Source organism: Callospermophilus lateralis, chromosome 14, assembly GCF_048772815.1.
Source record: "Callospermophilus lateralis isolate mCalLat2 chromosome 14, mCalLat2.hap1, whole genome shotgun sequence".
Classification (NCBI taxonomy): Eukaryota; Metazoa; Chordata; class Mammalia; order Rodentia; family Sciuridae; genus Callospermophilus; species Callospermophilus lateralis.
Genome location: NC_135318.1, coordinates 61985590 through 62004693, shown reverse-complemented (window position 1 = coordinate 62004693; position 19104 = coordinate 61985590). Strand labels below are relative to the sequence as shown.

Sequence of the window (19104 nt, the reverse complement as noted above, 5' to 3'; positions counted from 1 at the left end):
GGAACAAATAAGAACAGAACCTTTGGGTTCCTGATTCTTCTTCAGGTCCTACACCCAGGTTATATTTTCCTTGTCTTCTATTAAAGGGGCAGATTAGAGAAGAGACTATCAAAGCCAATAAGTTCGAATAGGCCTAGCTGACCTTAAAAAAAAAAAGCACATCTGGAAAGGGGCAGGAGAGAAGGGAAGTGTTGGTGGGGGGCGGGGGTGGCAAAGCTTGCTGTACCGAACTGGGAGGTTTATATGCTCTGGGCCAGCCTGCCTGGGATGGGATCATGGCTCCAAGATGAGTTCTGTGACCTTGGGCAATAGGCAGGTTAACCTCTCTGGGCCTCAGTTACCTCATCTGTAAAATGGGGATACTTTATGGAGATTTGGGAACTTAAATGAGTATATATATATGGGTTTGGCATAGTGCAAAGCATGTAGTTAATCCTTTAAAAATGTTAAGTCTAACAGCACACAAATGGGTCCAGTGGCCAGTAGAGGTTCACAAGGCACATTACTCACCAACTTGTCTTAGCGTCAGATTCTTTATTTCAGTTTTTCAAAACCAGCTGTTTATCGTCAGGCAGGAGATGTCCTACAACAGCTGGCCCAGCCTTATGTCTGAGTTCTGGCCCAGACTCCCTCCCACCAACCCATCCCTAAAGACAGGGGCAAGAGAGGCAAAACAAGGAAGGTGAAGAGGGGCCAGAAATGATGAGCTGTCCTCATGATGGGAACCAATTTGGCTCTAAGGAACTGGAGTAAGAGGAGAAAGGGTGGGAGCTTCGTGGGGGTTGCAGATTCCCCATCCCAAAGCCTCTGACCTTCCCCATGTCCTTGCTCATCTACAGTGAATACAACTGTGTTCAATGCCTCAGCCTCGCCAGCACCAAACCTCAATGCTTCTCTGGTAAGTCCCCTCCTCTTTGGTCAGACGGTCAGGTGCTGTTTTGTGGGTGGGGGTAGTGAGAAGAGACTTGGGAAATTGAGACCAATTCATGGCAACTCAGACTCACAGAGGCCAACCCCAGGGGCACCTGCAGAGCTTTGTAAATGTGTACTTTTATTTTAAGATGTTTACGTACTGTAAGCATCCCATCTTAAAACATGCCTCTTCTATTGCATGCATTGCAAAAATATGATATATACCTACAAATGAAGGGGAGGTAGCAGTGAGGATGGTAATAGGGCTGCACACACAACTGGAAACAAAGTTTCTCTTTCATCTTTCTTGGTTTTCCTTCCCTTTCTACCTTGGACCACTAGTTCCCACCCAACAATTCTCTAGTCCCAGAAAATTTAGTAGTGCTCCCCGTCCCTAATGAATCTGACCTGTCCTTTGACCTCCTTAGTCCCTGGGATTTCTAGGTCTGGCCTACCTTTCCCAATAATGAGGGGTGGTGGCCTTCAGGAGCCAATGTCCCAGCCTAAATGGGTCTAATGGTGGGAAGCTCAAATCCAGGTGAAGGGTAGCCTTCATAGGCCTTGGGAGAGAAGTGGATGCTTTTAGGTTGCTTCTTAAGTTACCCTGCACAGGCAGTTGGTGACTCTGCTCAGACAATTCCAGTTGACAATTTAACCTAAGGTTTTCCAAATCCCAGGTCTTGAGAGAGAAAGAAAAGAATCAGTCAGTGCCTATTTCTCAATTCCTATTGTGTGCAAGATGCTACGTGCACTAAGAAATCAATGTGGGGCTGGGGGTGGAGTTCAGTGGTAGAGCACTTGCCTGGCACATGAGAGGCCCTGGCTTCAATTGCCAGCATTGCAAAAAAAAAAAAGAAAAAAAAAAAAAGAGTGAATAAAGAAGACATAGATAAAGTTGGTCCCTGCCTTCCAACTTCCTTTTGATGTGCTTGTGAAGATGCACGTGAATAGTTATGGGAGGTAGGGGCCGGGATTGTGGCTCAGCGGAGGAGCGCTTGCCTAGCACAGGCTGGATTCGAGTTCGATCCTCAGCACCACATAAAAAATAAAGGCATTGTGTTGTGTCCATCTACACCTAAAAAAATAAATATTTTAAAAAAAAGAGCTATGGGAGGCATGAGCAGGGAATGTCATGCATCAAATCTAGGCCATATATGTTCTTCCAACCCTGGTGGCAGGAAAGAAAACTAGCTGGAGAGACCAGAGAAAGCCTCATAGAGAAAGTGGAATGTGCTATAAATATATTTATAGTCCATGGAAACATCCATATCCCTGTATCTGCAAAAAATTTTAGAAATTAATAAGCCCATATGATTTTTAAAAAAAGACAAAGTGGAGTGTTTAAGGTTGGAAGAAGGTTGATTCAATAGAGAGAACATTCCAGGCAAATGGAACATCAAAGACAGAGGGCCAAAGAAGAAAAGCACAAAACCTGTGCAGGAGACGAGTGGACTAGTTCAGCTGATATGAGAATGGAAGATTGGGGAAATCCCAAGAGGCAAACTGGAAAAGAAAAGTAGGACAGACCTGTGGGGCAGTAGAGGAACAATATCTGCAGGGAGCATTTTAAATTATATGTGGTGATTGAGGGATATGGCTGACATTCAGTGGATGGGGTCCCAAAATGCAAGACAGCAAGGGACAGTCTCACACCAGACCTCCTCACTTATGTGTCATTAGCAAATCTTGAGGCTGAGCGGGAGGATCGTAAGTTTGAGGCCAGTCTGGGAAATGTAGTGAGATCCTGTCTCAAAAAAAAAATAAAAAAGGCCAAGGGTATGGCTCACACATAACACACACACACACACACACACACACACACACACACACACACACTGGATTAAAGCAATAGAAGCAGCAATTATAATTCTCATAATTCTGTGGGATGACTGGCTAGTTCACTGATTTCACCTGAACTCAGTTTTGTGGCCTTTCAAGCTGGCAAGCCTGGTAGGGATTTGTCACAGGTGGAACAGAATGGCTCTACCTGTCTCTCCATGTGGTTTTCTCAGTCTTGAGTTTGTCACAGCATTGTGTTATCAGGTTTCCAAGAGTGTGAAGGCAGAACCTGCAGGCTCCTTTCATTGCCTCCAAGTCACTTCCTCCCTCACTCTGTTGGTCTAAGCAGGTCAAAGACCAGCCCATATTCAAAGGAGTGGGAAAACAGACTTCCCCTTTGATAGGAGGACCATCAATGCCACACCGTACATGAGTGTGGATGAAGGAAGGCATGATTCATTAGGGACCTTATTGTAATGCTCTATTACACTTGTCTTAATACAAACATCCCTTATAGCTAGAAGTAAGCATCTGTTTACTTCATTATGTAACGTTTCTAAATATTTACACATTAACTTTTTAGTTTTTTTTTTTTTTTAGGTTTTGTTTTGTTTTGTTTGTGGTGCTGGGGATTGAACTCAGGGCCTTGTACATGCAAGGTAAGCACTCTACCAACTGAGCTGTATCCCCAGCCCTTACACATTAACTTTTAAAAATATGTATTAAATTGGGGCTGTGGCTGTGGCTGTGGCTCAGCGGTAGCGCATTTGCCTGGCATGTGTGAGGTACTGGGTCCTATCTTCAGCACCACATATAAACAAATAAATAAAATAAAGATCTAACAACAATTTTAAAAATGTATTAAATTGTATTATATTTATATAATACATTTTCTTTCTTCTTTTACTACTCTTAGGAATACATAAATACAGATATTCTTCAGTATTCACAGAGGTTTAACTCCAGGATTACCCAAAGATATCAAAATCTATAGATGCTGGGCTGGGGTTGTGGCTCAGTGGTAGAGTGCTTGCCTAGCATGTGTGAGGCGCTGGGTTCAATCCTCAGCACCACATATAAATAAATAAAATAAAGTCCATTGACAACTAAGAAAATATTTTTTAAAATCCATAGATGCTCAAATGCTTTATATAAAATGGTATAATATTTATATGCCCCATCTCCTGGATATTTTAAATCATCTTTAGATAACTTATAATACCTAATACAATGTAAATGCTATGAAAATGGTTGTTATATTGTATCATTTAGGTGGTAATAGTAGTCTGTACATGTTTAGTACAGATGTAATTTTTTAAAAATATTTTTGATTCACAGTTGGTTGAATTCAAAGAAGAAAAACCCGTGGATACAAAGTATATAAAATTTATATTTATATATAAAATTGCGTTGTTTTGCATGCCCTGAATTTTAGGATCTGGGACACAAACGAGGGAAATAGCTGAAATGACCTAAGAATGGACTGGCAAAGGAGTGACAGAAGGGAAGGAGAGGAGAGAATAGTGTGAGATGTCAATAGACCCATGGTTGGTAGACAGGGACAGATGTCCAGCCTACTGAAGGGGAGGGCATTCCCGCCACTGCTGCGTAGTTTCTCATTGCTAGCAAAGATATAGGATGCACCCCAGAACACAATGAAAAAGCAAGTGTCAGCTTCCAATCCCCCCAGGGAGCTGCCTGCTTATGACTCCTTGAATAATCCTGCCCCTGGAACACCATTCTGTTACTGAAGGCATCATGGTGGTGGGTGTGTGGGCTGCCTGGGATAGCAAGGGGAAGGACAAGGCCAACCTGCCAGGAAGGTTCTGACCCTTTCTCTCTTATGTTTGGTCTCCAAGTACGATCCCCTTAACCTCACAGCACTGGACTGGTCCCTGCTGAGCAAGAAGGAGTGTCTGAGCTATGGTGGGCGCCTACTTGGGAACTCCTGCCAGTTCATTCCAGACCTGGCACTCATGTCCTTCATTCTTTTCTTTGGGACTTACTCCATGACCTTGACTTTGAAGAAATTCAAATTCAGCCGCTATTTTCCTACCAAGGTAAGTGCACCATGCAGTTAGGAAGAACCTATAGTCAAACAACTATTGAGAAAAATGTCATCAACTGGGCTGGTGATGCCTACCTGTAATCTCAGTGGCTCAGGAAGCTGAGGCAGGAGCATCCCAAGTTCAAAGCCAGCCTCAGCAAAAGCAAGACACTAAGCAACTTAGTGAGACCCTGTCTCTAAATGAAATACAAAATAGGGCTGGGGATGTGGCTCCGTGGTTAAGTGCCTCTGAGTTCAATCCTTGGTACCCTTTGAAAAAAGGGCCACCATGTGGGCACTGGCTCATGTGGGTTTTTCAAGTTAAAACACATACTTTGGAGTTAGGGAGAATTGGAATCTCTTGTTGATAAGCCCTTTGGCAACAAATATTTCATATTTTCAAACTTTTACCTTTAGTCTTCCTGTGCAATAATACCTCATGTGTTTTTAAAATTTTTCAGTGCACCGACAACTAATGAAATTGAAAATCTTGTCATGTGTTTATTGACCATAAGGCCATTTGACTTTCTTCTTGGAAGTCTCTGTTTAAATCCTCTTGTACAGTTTTTATTGGGTTGTTCTTTACTTTCTGATGTGAAAAAGTTCTTTATATATTCTGAATACAAATACTTTCATGTTGTGATATCTTTTCCCACTCTGTGACTGACCTTTTTACTTTTTTTAAATACATTTTTTAAGTTGTAGATGGATACCCTACCTTTATTTTATTTGTTTATGTGGCGCTGAGGATCGAACCCAGGGCCTCATACATGCTAGATAAGTACTCTACCACTGAGCTACAACCTTAGACCCCTTTTTACTTTCTTTTTCTTTTCTTTTTTTTTTTTTTTTTTTTTGAGAATTTTAATATTTATTTTTTAGTTATCGGCGGACACAACATCTTTGTTTGTATGTGGTGCTGAGGATTGAACCCAGGCCGCACACATGCCAGGCGAGCGCGCTACCGCTTGAGCCACATCCCCAGCCCTACTTTCTTTCTTTCTTCTTCTTTCTTTTCTTTTCTTTCTTTTTTTTTTTTTTTTTTTTTTTTTTGGTTGGTGCTAGGGATCAAACCCAGGGCCTTGTGCATGCAAGGCAAGCACTCTACCAACTGAGCTATATCCCCAACCTAATTTTTAATGTTATTATAAATACTCACTGCTATTTTTAAATTTCAGTTTCTGTTTGTGTCTGGAATAAAATATGTATTAATCAAAACTGCACTTGCAGGCTGGGGTTGTAGCTGAGTGATAGGGCTCTTGACTGGCACTGGGTTCAATCCTCAGCACCACGTAAAAATGTAAATAAACAAAATAAAGGTGTTGTGTCCATCTACAACTAAAAAAAAAATTAACCACATATGTGAGGAATGGCTGTGCCATGGGAAGGGATGCTTGGAAGAATTTTAGCAACTCACTCATACCATAAATCCCATGCATGCTCTCCTAAAGCCATTTTAAATAAATAGTATGACTAAGGGCAAATGAATATTATGAATAATAAACTCATTTAATAATAAATGAATATTATAACTATCATATGAATAGTTGAATTTTCCCCAATATTTTCTAAAGACTAAATAAAAGGTTCATTAGGAAGCTTTGCAAAAGAACAACTAAGTAAAAACTCATGGTACTGCAATACAAATGAATCCTAAAAACAAGCTTCCTCACATGCTCCCCACTCCCACCTACATCATCTCCCTAATCTCTTCTTATGTGAAAATGCTAGAGCAGTGGCTGATTCAGAGAATGTCTGTTATTTGCAGGATGAAAAATAATTTGCATAATATTTCTAGGGCCACCAATATTTTTCCCTTAAAATACTTAAAAACTGTTTTCTTGTCTCCTGGAATTTTGTGTTGCAGAGAAAAATGAGGTTACACTATTTTACACTCATCAGGTTGGTTAGCACTCCAAGCCTTGGAATATCAGGTATTGGAGATTGAAAGTGATAGATGAGAGTGTCAAGAGGTATGTTCAATTTGGAGGGCAATGGGCATTCTATGATAAAGCTGGAGATGACAGGACCTTCAAACCAGTACATCCACTCCCAGGTATATACCCAAGAGAAATTCTTAGGTGTGTACAAGAACAGTCACAGGAACATTGATTCCAAGAGAAAAACTGAAAATGATCTAAATTTAACTATTTACATGAAAATAAAGAAACAAATGGAAAATAATCATGCAAAGATTGAGCTGCAAATAATATAGACTACAGCTACATTTATCCACAAGGAAAAATATCATAAACATAATGTTGAACAAATAAAGCAAATTGCAGAAGATTACAAATAACATGTTACCCTTTATGTAAAATTTAAAAACAAGCAAAGCAATGCCATGTTTTGTTGAGGGATATGTACACACTTAATCTAAGTAGAGACTTCATGGGAAAAGTAAACTCTGAATTCAAACTAGTGGTTCTCTTTAGAGAGCTAGTACAGGGATGTCACTGGGTGACAGGAGAGATTGTCCACTGGATGGGTAAATTTTTATTAAGGAGCAGGGGAGTTCACAGCTGTTTATTTTGTCTATCTTCATATGGGATTGGACCATATGAAATGTCCTATATTTGACTGTTTTGTCCTACAAAAAAAATGGCAGATTCACATAGTTAACTTGATAACATTTTTATTTCAGTGCTAGGAAAATTGTGGAAAAGAAATATAAATGTAGCATACTACTTGGTTCTGCTGTGACCAACGCTGATACGATCCTAACAACATAAAGATGTTATTGATTTTCACCTTTCGGAATCCACTTACAGTTAAAACACAAAAGATGTGTCTACACAACAGTGTATGATCTCCTCAGCTTTGACATGTAAAGATCAAAGTGAAGGCATCATAGGTGGAAGGGGGACAAGTAAGAGAGGTGGTGACAAGCTCAAGTACAGTGATCCTCACCTCACGTGACAGAGAATGAGAGATATTGGCAAGAGTTATGAGATATTTAATTACATAACACAAAAGTACAAAGGAAGCCCATAGAAAGAGTTTTAAAATGAATAACAGAAATTAGGAATGGGGAAAGGGAAGGAGGGGTAATATAAGTAAGTCTAAACTTTATAGTAATGCCTTTAATTAGTAAATCAAAATATGAAACTATAAACATATTAACTGACATGGAATAAACCTCCAGAAACAACTAAAACCAAGACATATGTCAGGAAGGTGGGACCAGAATTAGAAAAGCTAAAGTAGGGACTTTGCTCTCCACTGTCTTTTTTACACTAAGTGAATTTTCAATCAGTCACATGTTATATTAATACAATTTGAATGGGAAGTAGGATGTGTCCTCACCTGCCTCTGCCCCTTCAAATTGCTTTCTCTGAAGAGATATAAAAAAAGGTAGCAGATAGACATTGGGGGACCCTGTGCCCTGAGACTTCCCAATATAGAATAAGGGGAGGGATGGGGTCAGAGGATACTTTCAGAAAGGGCAGGGAAGTCAGATCCAGAACTAGCCTGGAATAGGTCTCCCAGAAATAAGAATAATGGGCTGGACACTCTTGGTGGACAGAAGGTTTGAGAGTAGCTAGAGGTCCCCTATGTAATTGGGGCAGGGGTGAGAGTTTCCCCTCCCAGCCCAGGGGTGTGACAACTTGTCATGTTTTTGAGAGCTAGGGTTTCCTTCCAAGTTTAACACTTGCCCTCACCACCCAGCAGCTGGCCCTGTCCAGTGTGTCATATCAGAACACATCTTCAGCAAGGGTTTCCAGGGCCACCCAACATCCTAACAACTCCCACTTTGACCACCGGTATCCCAAGCACTCTAAATGTGCCACAGCTCCCTTGCACCTGAAGGTAGGTACTATCTTTATCTTCTTTTCATAATGGAAGAAACAGGCTCTATGGCATGCTTCCCCAAGGTCACACAGCCAGCAAGGAGAAGAACCAGGATTTGAGCATAGGCCTGCTGACTTCAGGGTCCTGCCTTTAAGGGGTCTCCTCTTTGCCACCTGCAGATTGGGTCAGCCTGGAGCAGGGTGGATGTTTCACTCACTAGCTTCTCTTTTTTCTGTAGGTCCGTGCCCTGGTGGCTGACTTTTCCATTATTTTCTCCATCCTGATGTTCTGTGGAATCGATGCCTGTTTTGGCCTGGAAACCCCCAAGCTGCACGTGCCCAATGTCATCAAGGTTTGCCCCTTGCCCCTGATCCAGGAAATTGCCCTGCCTGCCCATGAGCTATAGTCCTTATCTCCTCTACACTCAACATTCTTCTCTCAACCAAGTCACCCTGTAGGTTCTCAGTGTACACTCTACCATTTTCTGCACAGCCTCCCAGGGGCAGTCCTTTGAGAGTTGGATGGGGACATATTTAGAATGAAATCTTGCTGTGTACCCTAAGGAGTAGGGAAGGTGCTAGAATCCACACTCCAGTCCAGCTGAAGCCTTTTGACTTCTATATATGGGTTTCCAATTTCCTCACCTATGACAGTCTACAAACTTGGCCAACTGGAATATACTGAAAATGACCCCTTGTAACAGTGATTCTCAAAGTGTGGTCCCTGGACTAGTGTCACATTGTCACCTGGGAACTTGTTCTTGGTGAGTCTTTACTCCCAGTACTCCCAAGGTGGGAGGACTGCTTGAGGTCAGGAATTCCAGACTAGGTTGGGCTAGTGAGTCCCTTCCTAGATAAATGAAGGAAGGAAGGGAGGGAAGGAGGGAGGAAGGAAGGAAGGAAGAAAAAAAGGAAGATAGGGAAAGGAGGGAAGAAGGAAAGAAATGCAAATTCTCATATTCTTATTCCCATCTCAGAAGTATGGAATCTGAAAGTCTTGTGGGTAGAACCCAGCAATTTGTGTTTAAACTGGCACTTTAGGTGATTCTGAACATGTTCAAAATTCAAAACCACTGTCAGAAATTACCCATTAGTCCATAGTTGGTGCCATTTGTTTGTGGCTAAGCTCAAGCCCTGTTCCCTCACAAATGCACTTGCCATCTAAGCAAGATAGGAAGTCCAGGTTCTAGAATGTTCCTCTGCCTTTGAGGCCTTGATCTTCATAATATTTTTTCAGGGTTTTACTGAGTAGCTTAAATACATCTCATACAACTCATGCTGGCTCTTCAAAATAAAAGTGTCCCTTTCTTTTAAATATAAAATATTATAAACGTCAGCTTCTGCAATAGCTAACCCCTTTGTCCCGTTTGCCAGTCTGAGTTGATATTCGGTGTTTTGTTTTGAAGTACTGGGAATGGAACCCAGGGCCTCAATGTACGCTAGGCAAGTATTCCACCACTGAGCTACATCTCCAGCCCACGGTGTTTGTTGTTTTACAGACAATTCTATAATGCACTGAATCCTTTATTCTTGTCTCTTGGACCTCATTTCTGCTTTTTGTTCTTTTGCAATTAGTGACTGCATATTCAGCTGTCTTCTGATCTTTATTTCTGTTTCCCAACCAATCCTAGGGCAATCACAGCAAATTATCCCATTAATTCTGTAGCCCCCACCTGTATTCATGCCACTTCCCATAGCTATGTGCCTCTGTGATCTATTTAAAGTTGCAGGTGCCTATTGTCCTTGAGGGAAAAATATTGTTCTTAAAAAGTTCTCCCAGTTGGGGAAAAAGTGAGGTGGTAGGAAAGGGGCCAGCAGGCAAGCACCTGGCAAGAGAGAGAGGAAAGGGCCCTCTTCATTTGCTCTGCTCAGCCCACACGGCCTGACCGAGGCTGGTTCGTGGCCCCCTTTGGGAAGAACCCGTGGTGGGTGTACCTGGCGAGCATCCTGCCCGCCCTACTGGTGACCATCCTGATCTTCATGGACCAGCAGATCACAGCTGTCATTGTTAACCGGAAGGAGAACAAGCTGAAGGTAAGGCTATCCTTTGCCAGGAGCAAAGTTAGAAGGATTAAAGGAGGGAGAGGCTTCTTTCAATACTTTGAGCAGAAGACAAGTTCCCACTTGATGTGTTGTGAGAGTGGGTGGGGGGTGGGGTGACTTCCAGCAGGGCCAGATGATTTTGAGGACCAGGACCAAGCCCAAGCCCAGGCTGGGCCCCTGCATACAGAACCCTTGCCTCTTCCAAAGTGACCCTCCAACTCTGTACCTCCTGAGAGTGAATTTAGGAGTCTAAGCAGATGCTGACAGGAGGACAAGCCTGAAGTCATAAGGCAGAGGAACTTCCTTAGCCTCCTTGGTCCCTGAAACTCCTCTCTCTCCATGCCTCTGGGTCCAAGAAGACTTGGGCTACTCTCTCCTTGACCCCAATATAGACCAATCGAGGGTCCCAGCTGGGGCATCTCATTCAGGAACTGCAGATACTGTGGCCACTGGGTGGAAACCTTTCTCCCCGGGGACCCAAACCTAGGACTTTTCCAAGCCGGAACATCCCTCTCCTTCATTACCTATGTCCCTTACTTGGTTCACCCTTTCAGACAAGGTGGCAACTAAAGCCACCTTTGAGGGAGGTGAGACCTGAACACCTCTAAAGTTCTTACAGAGAGCACCTCTGTAAGAGGTAAGAGTGGTAGCCCCTCAGAGTGCACTCTGGAAGGCAGGGGAGCCTTTGACTGTGTTCCACAAAATGGCTGCTCTGAGGAGAAACAGGCTCCCAGAAGCTTCTCCCATCCTACCACCTGTGCAGAAGGCTGCTGGCTACCATCTGGACCTCTTCTGGGTGGGCATCCTCATGGCCCTGTGCTCCTTCACGGGGCTCCCCTGGTATGTGGCTGCCACAGTCATCTCCATTGCCCACATCGACAGCCTCAAGATGGAGACGGAGACCAGCGCCCCTGGGGAGCAGCCCCAGTTCCTGGGAGTCAGGTAGGAGGAGGTCAGGGCCTGGATCACCTAAACAGGAGTGACCCATCTAGGGAAGGGGAAGGCAGCTATTCTTACCATTAAGGAATCTAGGGACAAAGGGTCCCTGCTCTGACAGCCCAGGAACTAGGGACAGGAGTGATATTGGAAGGGAGGGAAGAAGGGAGATGAAAATTTATTTCTAAGTGGTACTTTTTAAGAAAAAAGTTAAGACTATTAAGAAATAGTCTCCAAGTAGCACATGCACATGCACGCACACATGCACACATACATATACAAATATGCCTATACACACATGAACTCCAAAGATTCATCTCATAGACCATGATAGAACCTCTTCCTGTCCTTCCCTTTTCTCTTCTTCAAGACCCTCCAGTCCCCTGGGTCTCCTATTTTCCAATGCTTTATATTCTTCCAAAAAGCCTTCCTGGGACCACCACTATCCTCTACACATGGTCCTGACATGTTCTTTCCCTTGCTCCTCATATCATGCCCCACGCCAGGTCTCCAAGCTGTTTTGGGCTGGGAATCACATCTGCCCTATAGAGCCTCTGAGGCTTACACCAAATCCTGGCATTCTCCTAATGGAAGTTTCTCCCTACTGCTTTGGGATATGTAGGCTACCTGATCTGCTCTGTGAGAGGCTTCTCTGCCTCATGTAGGGCTCAGGACTAGATAGGACACTGTCCCCTTCCTGTCTCCTGAGCTCCTGGTCTAAGCCATCTTCCCCAGAGCCCAGGGCTCCAACCTGGGCTATGTTAGTGCCTGGGCACTCAGGAAAACTTACCTGCCTCAACCTCTGACATCTCCTCCACTGGAAGCCAGGCCCCCTTCCCCAGCATCAGTCATGCCCTGCCAAAGTGGGATCTTACTTCCAAAAAGCAAGGTAATCAGCACTTTTTATTACAACAATCTCCCAATGTAGATGTCATTATCTCTATTCTACTGGCTCAAGGTATCATGGTCTTGTCTGATATCCCACAATGAGTAAATGGCAGAGCCAAGATTCAATGGAAGTCCATCAGGATCAAGCACCCAGCTATTAGGCACTGTACTGAACAAGTTCCTTCATGCCCCTGAAAAATGCCCTGGCCTCCTTCAGGGGCGCCCCTATCTTCCCTGTGTAGGGCAGCTGGGCCTTAGGCTAAAAGGCAGAGCCTGATGCACAAGCCATGGCCTTGGACACAAGTTTGAGGGCCCACAGAGAGGCAGGAGGCTGGGAATGGTCACTGAGTATCTCTGGATCTCCCCTGACTGTGCTCTTCTCCACCAGGGAACAAAGAGTGACTGGGATCATCGTCTTCATCCTGACAGGGACCTCTGTTTTCCTGGCTCCTGTCCTGAAGGTGAGGCTTTGCATCCCACCCAGGGCCCCGTCACACCTGAAAAGACACAGAGCAGAAGACTCAGGCATGGGGAGTGTCCCTACACAACCCAGATATCACTGGCCAACAGGTCCCTAAAAAGGCAGGATTTTCAGTAGGCTAAAGTGATATTTCAGAGCCATTGCCACTGTTCTCTGTAAAGTGGTATCATCTGTGATCATCACCCATCCTCTCTGCTCTCTCACAGCCGCCCACACTCTCACCTTCCCAGAGGACACTGTCCCCTGGGAAAGTTCTGCCAAGTTCTGTCCCTGCTTAGATCAGGAATCACCCAAGCTCACTGGAGGCCTTCTTGCTCACCCATTTTCTGAAGTTTAAACCTCTGGGAGGAGAACTCTTAAGCTGTGTTCCAGGCCTATTCTCTGCTCCTCTGATTTGAATTTGTCGAGCTCCTAAGTGACTTTTTCCCATACAATTGGAAGATTCTCTTGCTCATGTCCCACTGGACCTGCTAGAAGAGACTAACTACAACAGGGGGACATTGAGCCAGAATGGTCACTTTCCAGTCAGAACTAGGGTGTTCCCACCAGTTGTCTCAACTGCAGCCAGTCGCCTATCAATGGCCCTTTCCCTCAATCAGTGCACACATAAGACTTTCATTGCTGAATTAAGGTTACCTGTAATTGCTCCAATCTTTGCGGTTCTTTTCCCTCTCTGAATGTCTTAAAACAGCTCATTTGGGGGTTGACCTTATTAAAAGACAAAGACTAGAGAACCATGATACTGATTGATTCATTTAGTATAAAAAAAATTTCTGGCTTGAGAATCAGTGCTGGGCACACCTGAGCAATTGTTTTAAGGTTGGGGAGTTTTAAAGAAATGTTTTCATTGTGTAGGAGACAGGTTACACACAGATGGTTTCGTTTATTTAAGAGTGTATTTTAAATGGCCAGAGAATGCTGACTTTTGTGGAAAGGGCTCAAAAGAACCATCATGCGTATCATTCCTGATACCGCCTGACAAGCATTTGTGTAAAAAAATAATTTGAACCTAAAAACAGCATACTTTAGTGGCCAAAAGTTCCTAGAAACACTTTGCACATAGCACCCCTGGCTATCTTTGCAGACTCAGACTTCAGGCAGTCCCAGGCAGGCCGCCCAGCTGCTGAGCATGTTCATTAATTCAGTCTTTGCACACGAGCTTTTGATGCATAGCTGAATAGAAACAAAGCAGTTAAAAAATTCCACTATGGTTTCCTTCCTTTTGTTCCTTTTACAACATGATGGATTCTTTCATGAACACATTTCTCATATTCTGTGTATACATTTTCTAGGCCTTTACACTCACACTTTTGACCTCTGATTTTAGTAAATTATTGTTTTTGTTCTAATGTTGTGTATCTTCTTAATGTAGGTCACATGCTGACTGCAGTATAATTAAAATAATTGAAATGAGGGCTGTGGGGTATAACTCAGTGGTAGAGCACTTACCTACCACTTCCTGCTAGCATGCAGGAAGTCCTGGGCTTGATCCTCCGCCCTATAGGAAAAAAAGAAAAGAACAAAAAAAAAAAAAAAAAAAAAAGAAGGAAAATAGTCCTGTGCATAAAATTTGCATTGCTAAAGCCTTTGGTGTGGTCATCCTTTAAATGATGTACAGTCACATTGCTCCCTCTTGGGTGACATTTTGAGCAATAATAGAAATTCCCTTTTGCTACAATTCTTGGGCCAAATGTTGTAAAATACATTGTTTAAAGAGAGTAAGTCAGATATGGGGAAATGTTATTGTTCTGACAGTCAAGGAAAAGTTTGCAAGGTTCCATATGGCTCCAAGTGCTTTGATAGTATCTTTGCATTCAATCAAAGCACAAAAGGATTTGAATATCTGCCCACCAGTATTCTTCCAGAATAATACCAAAAAAAAAAAAAAAAAAAAAAAAAAAAGATCAATACACTTGATTTATCCAACGTTTAATCTATTTGACAAATTTTGTAGCAGAACTGACCTGTCTAGGGTTTTAAATTATAAGATTTAGGATTTCTGATTGAATTTTATTAAGGTACGTACTTTTTTATAAAGCTAGGCTTTCAAAACTGTTAGCTAACTAATTAAAGTATAATTAGTAACTGACATCAGTACTAAATACTGGATTCATTTTATATTTAAGAAAAGAAATTTGGTGTAGCTGTTCAAGAAAAATATAATTAATCAAGACATGAGATCCTAGACTCTATCTAGGAGCCTCTCTGCCCCTTCCCCCTCTCGTTCTGTATCAATGAATGGTTGTGTTGATATTAGACAATAATGTTTATTGTTAGAGGATCAGTGATATTCTTTAGGCCTTCCATCACTGATTTGTAAATATTTCATTATCTTGTCAAACGAAGCTTCAGTAGGAGGAAGTGAGCATGTATTTGATGGGTGATATAAATTACTTAACATATTGAGCAAATTTCCCAGTCCACCCCAAGGCTGTGAAGTTTTGTTTTGTTCACACCTTCCCATGGCTTTTTGAGACCGAGGATTTCTGCATTCTGCCTCAGAGGAACTCCTATGATGCCTTAAAACTCCCTTATGAACCCCATGTTATTCTCCTGGTCCCTGTCTAAAATTACAGAGGAAAGTTCTGACATCCTTATGATTGTAGTACTGTGATGATTGTTGACCTAAAGCTGACACTAGAGGTAACTTTCTGCCACTTTTTAGTTTCATTAATGTTTGAAAAGGGCCTTTTCCTGGAGAGACAAGGAAGATTTGTGCTGATGAATCCAGAATTCTAGATCACAGCCCTATCACTGGTAGGATTACAATGTTATAGGCATTTGGGATTTTCTGGGAAAGTTGCAAATTACAAGACAATTTCCTTGACTTGAAAATGAGGTAACTTTTTATCAGTCACTAATGACTACAAATCATTTAAGACTTAATCCAGTTTGTTTTCACACTTAGTAGAGTAAAAAGGGAAATTGTAAGTGAACTTGAGTTTGCGTTGCTACAGATGATAGCTAAGTTTTTTAATTTAAGTGTTTATTTCTCTCTCAATTACCTCCACACTTTGAGGGTGATTAGGACAGTGATTCCTTAAAATTTTTACCTTATCTCATAATTTGGCAAAAATCTCATAAACTATGTGCTAATGAAAAAAGGAAACATATTTCCTTTTATTGGGGGGGGGGGTACTGGGGATTGAACCCAGGGCACTTTACCACCAGGCTACCTTACCAGGTCTTGCTAAATTGCTTAGGGCCTTGCTAAATTGCTGAGGCTGGTCTCAAACTTACAATCTTCCTGCTTCAGCCTCCTGAGTCACTGAGATTATGGCTGTGTGCCACTGGCATATATTTCCTTTTTTAACCTTTAGTTCAAATGTCTTGGATTGTTTATAGCATGTAGGTCCAAAGTGTGCTTTGTATGCAAACAAATATAACTTATCCTAAAATAGAAGTTATTTACTTGTCTGGATTCATTAACATTCTTAAATGGCATCTACAAGTTGAGCAGCCCTTGTTAGCATCATACTTTGTGATCACCAAAGAGTTCTACCACAACCCAGAGCAAGGCAGGACAGCCTTTGTTCACAGTGGCAAGAATTGGGTACAGCTAAAGGAGAGGATAAAATAGCAGAAATACAGCTTGGACAGAGGTGAAGAAATGCCTCAAAAAGTTTTTAAAAGCCAGGTATGGTGGTGCACATCTATAATCTCAGTGACTTGGGAGGCTGAAGCAGGAGGATCACAAGTTTGAGGCCAACCTAAGCAACTTAGCAAGGCCCTGTTGCAAAATAAAAAATAAAAAAGCTGGGGATGCAGCTCAGTGGTAGAGTGCCTCTGGGTTCAATCCCTAGTACTCAAAAAAAAAAGTTTTAAAGATTTGAAATGCTGGGGACAGGATTGTGGCTCAGTGGTAGAACACTTGCCTAGCATGCATGAGGCACTGGGTTTGATCCCCGATACCACATAAAATAATAATAATAATAATAAAATATTTTCTAGTTGTGTCCATCTACAACTAGAAAATATTTTTTTAAAAAGATTTGAAATGATGATGGTAGTGCAGTATGAATTACATGCATCTACTTTTGAAAAAGAAAACAACTGCTGATGTGTGTGCACATCAAACTCCTAGTGTTAGTTGATGATTAGTGGTTTTTATGTTACTAACACATTTGTTGGTCCCCCTGGAATATAGAACTTAAAGGGGTCCTTTTTCCATTCAATGTCACAAAGCAAGTAACTAGACTGACTTGAGCATCCATGGCCCGAGCCTTTATTCAGTGACTGAAGAATGGAGAAGTAGGTTCCCAGCTCACATTTGACTTAACTTACTTAGAGTTGATAAGTTGGGTATAGAGCAACAGAAATGAGGGGAGGGAATAGGTTAATGAAGGGAAGGAATATTCATGTAATTTCCTGCAACAGGTAGAGACTTCTACAAATTCAGATGCACTCTCCTTTTTGATCTATAGTTTCTGGACACTGTGTGGCCAGTGAGCGTGTCTTTAGCATGGAGACTAGATTTTAATGAAGCTGAAGATCAGCTGTTACTCTGGCAAACATTTTAGATCCAACGGGTTTTGGCTAGCCTACCTGAAGAGGAACTTGTGGTGTTCAGACATCCTGTCATCAAAGGATGAGGTAGAGATTTAGTAGGCAGTACCCTGGGCAACAGTTTACATACTTCTGTTTTGCTTCTTTTTTGTGATTGTGTATGATATGTGATTTTTGTTAAGTGGCCTTGGTACTTCCTATGATTTAGGTCAACTCACCAAAGGTCCCTGGCCCCCTGCAGGCCCAGCAACTTTAGGGGCCTCAGCTAAGGCTGAAAGTGGAAGGGGCAGGAATAAGCAGTTTGTGGAACTTTCCCACTTTCTTTTTTTTTTTTTTTTTTTAAAGAGAGAGAAAGAGAATTTTAATATTTATTTTTTAGTTATCGGCGGGCACAACATCTTCGTTTGTATGTGGTGCTGAGGATCGAACCCGGGCCGCACGCATGTCAGGCGAGCGCGCTACCGCTTGAGCCACATCCCCAGCCCGACTTTCCCACTTTCTAGAAATGTCTTCAGCCAGACCACAGGGCTCCCGTGGGGCTGGGAGATGGGCCAGACTGGAAGAACAGCAGCATGCTGTGCATCCCCACCTGCACCCACACTCTGATTCCAGATCTTCTCTCAGACACCCTCAGTTCCTCCAAATATACACCTCCTTGGATGCCTCTATGGTTGGCAGACACATTTGTCCAGAACAAGGAGACCAAGGACTCATCCCAGGCAGAAGTTCAATCCAAAATTCTGCTCTCATTTCAGTACATCCCCATGCCTGTGCTGTATGGAGTCTTCCTCTACATGGGCGTGGCCTCCCTGAATGGCATCCAGGTAAGGCCCTCCCCTCCCCACCTGAAGTCAGCACTCCCTGGTGTCACCAAGACCCCAAATTCTTACTCTCCTGGTTCAGTGAAAGAATAATAGCAATATTCTATGTGAAGCAAAATAATTATATGAGGCACTTTACAGGTGTCATTTAATCTATATAATTAGGTCCTTTGATCCCAATCTCCCAGGTGGGGAGACTGCGACTCATAACTCAAAACCTGGGTCAAGCCAACTCCAAAGAGCACTTCACTGTACCTCTCTCTTCTCTTCCCTAAGACAACTCCACAGAAGAAAGTTTTTTGCTTTGTTTTGTTCTATATTAACCACAAAATCCCAAGATGACTTGGATAGTTTGTGGGTCCATTAAACTGCATTTTCCTTGAACAGACCATGTTCATTTTGCAGCCACCTCCAGGTCCATTCCCCTCACCCAGGCCTCAGGATCCTCCCTCCCTCCAATATTGCATCCTGCCTAGACACCTCCAGAGTGTCTTACTTAATGCCTGAACAAGAGTCCCCTCTTGAGACCCTACCAAGTCACCCCTTCCCTTAACCCCATACCCCAGCGGACCTGCGGAGGGATGCCGGGGCGGGGAATATTTCTGGCAACCTTGCTGAGCCCTCACTATCCTTGTTAGTTCTGGGAACGATGCAAGCTCTTCCTGATGCCGGCGAAGCACCAACCAGACCACGCCTTCCTTCGCCATGTACCCCTGCGCAGGATCCACCTTTTCACCCTGGTGCAGATCGTCTGCCTGGCTGTGCTCTGGATCCTCAAGTCCACTGTGGCAGCCATCATCTTCCCTGTCATGGTAAGGTGGGCGCAGGCTTCTCCGCTGCTGGGCAGGTTGGTCTAGGCAGGCTTCGCCTAGGAGGTCCAGCAGTGCCGCAAGTGCGTCA

The 19104-nt window shown here is 43.0% G+C and overlaps 1 protein-coding gene across 1 annotated transcript in view; it reads left to right on the top strand.

Moving 5' to 3' along the window:
- The window catches only part of Slc4a5 (solute carrier family 4 member 5), a 106230-nt gene that overhangs the window by 77011 nt on the left and 10115 nt on the right, over positions 1-19104 (top strand). Inside the window, exons 16-23 of the mRNA XM_076833608.1 lie at positions 840-898; positions 4551-4751; positions 8769-8882; positions 10402-10563; positions 11336-11514; positions 12785-12857; positions 18139-18207; positions 18843-19016. Of these exons, the coding sequence (XP_076689723.1) occupies positions 840-898; positions 4551-4751; positions 8769-8882; positions 10402-10563; positions 11336-11514; positions 12785-12857; positions 18139-18207; positions 18843-19016 (1031 nt within the window). The remainder of the gene's footprint in view (positions 1-839; positions 899-4550; positions 4752-8768; positions 8883-10401; positions 10564-11335; positions 11515-12784; positions 12858-18138; positions 18208-18842; positions 19017-19104) is intronic.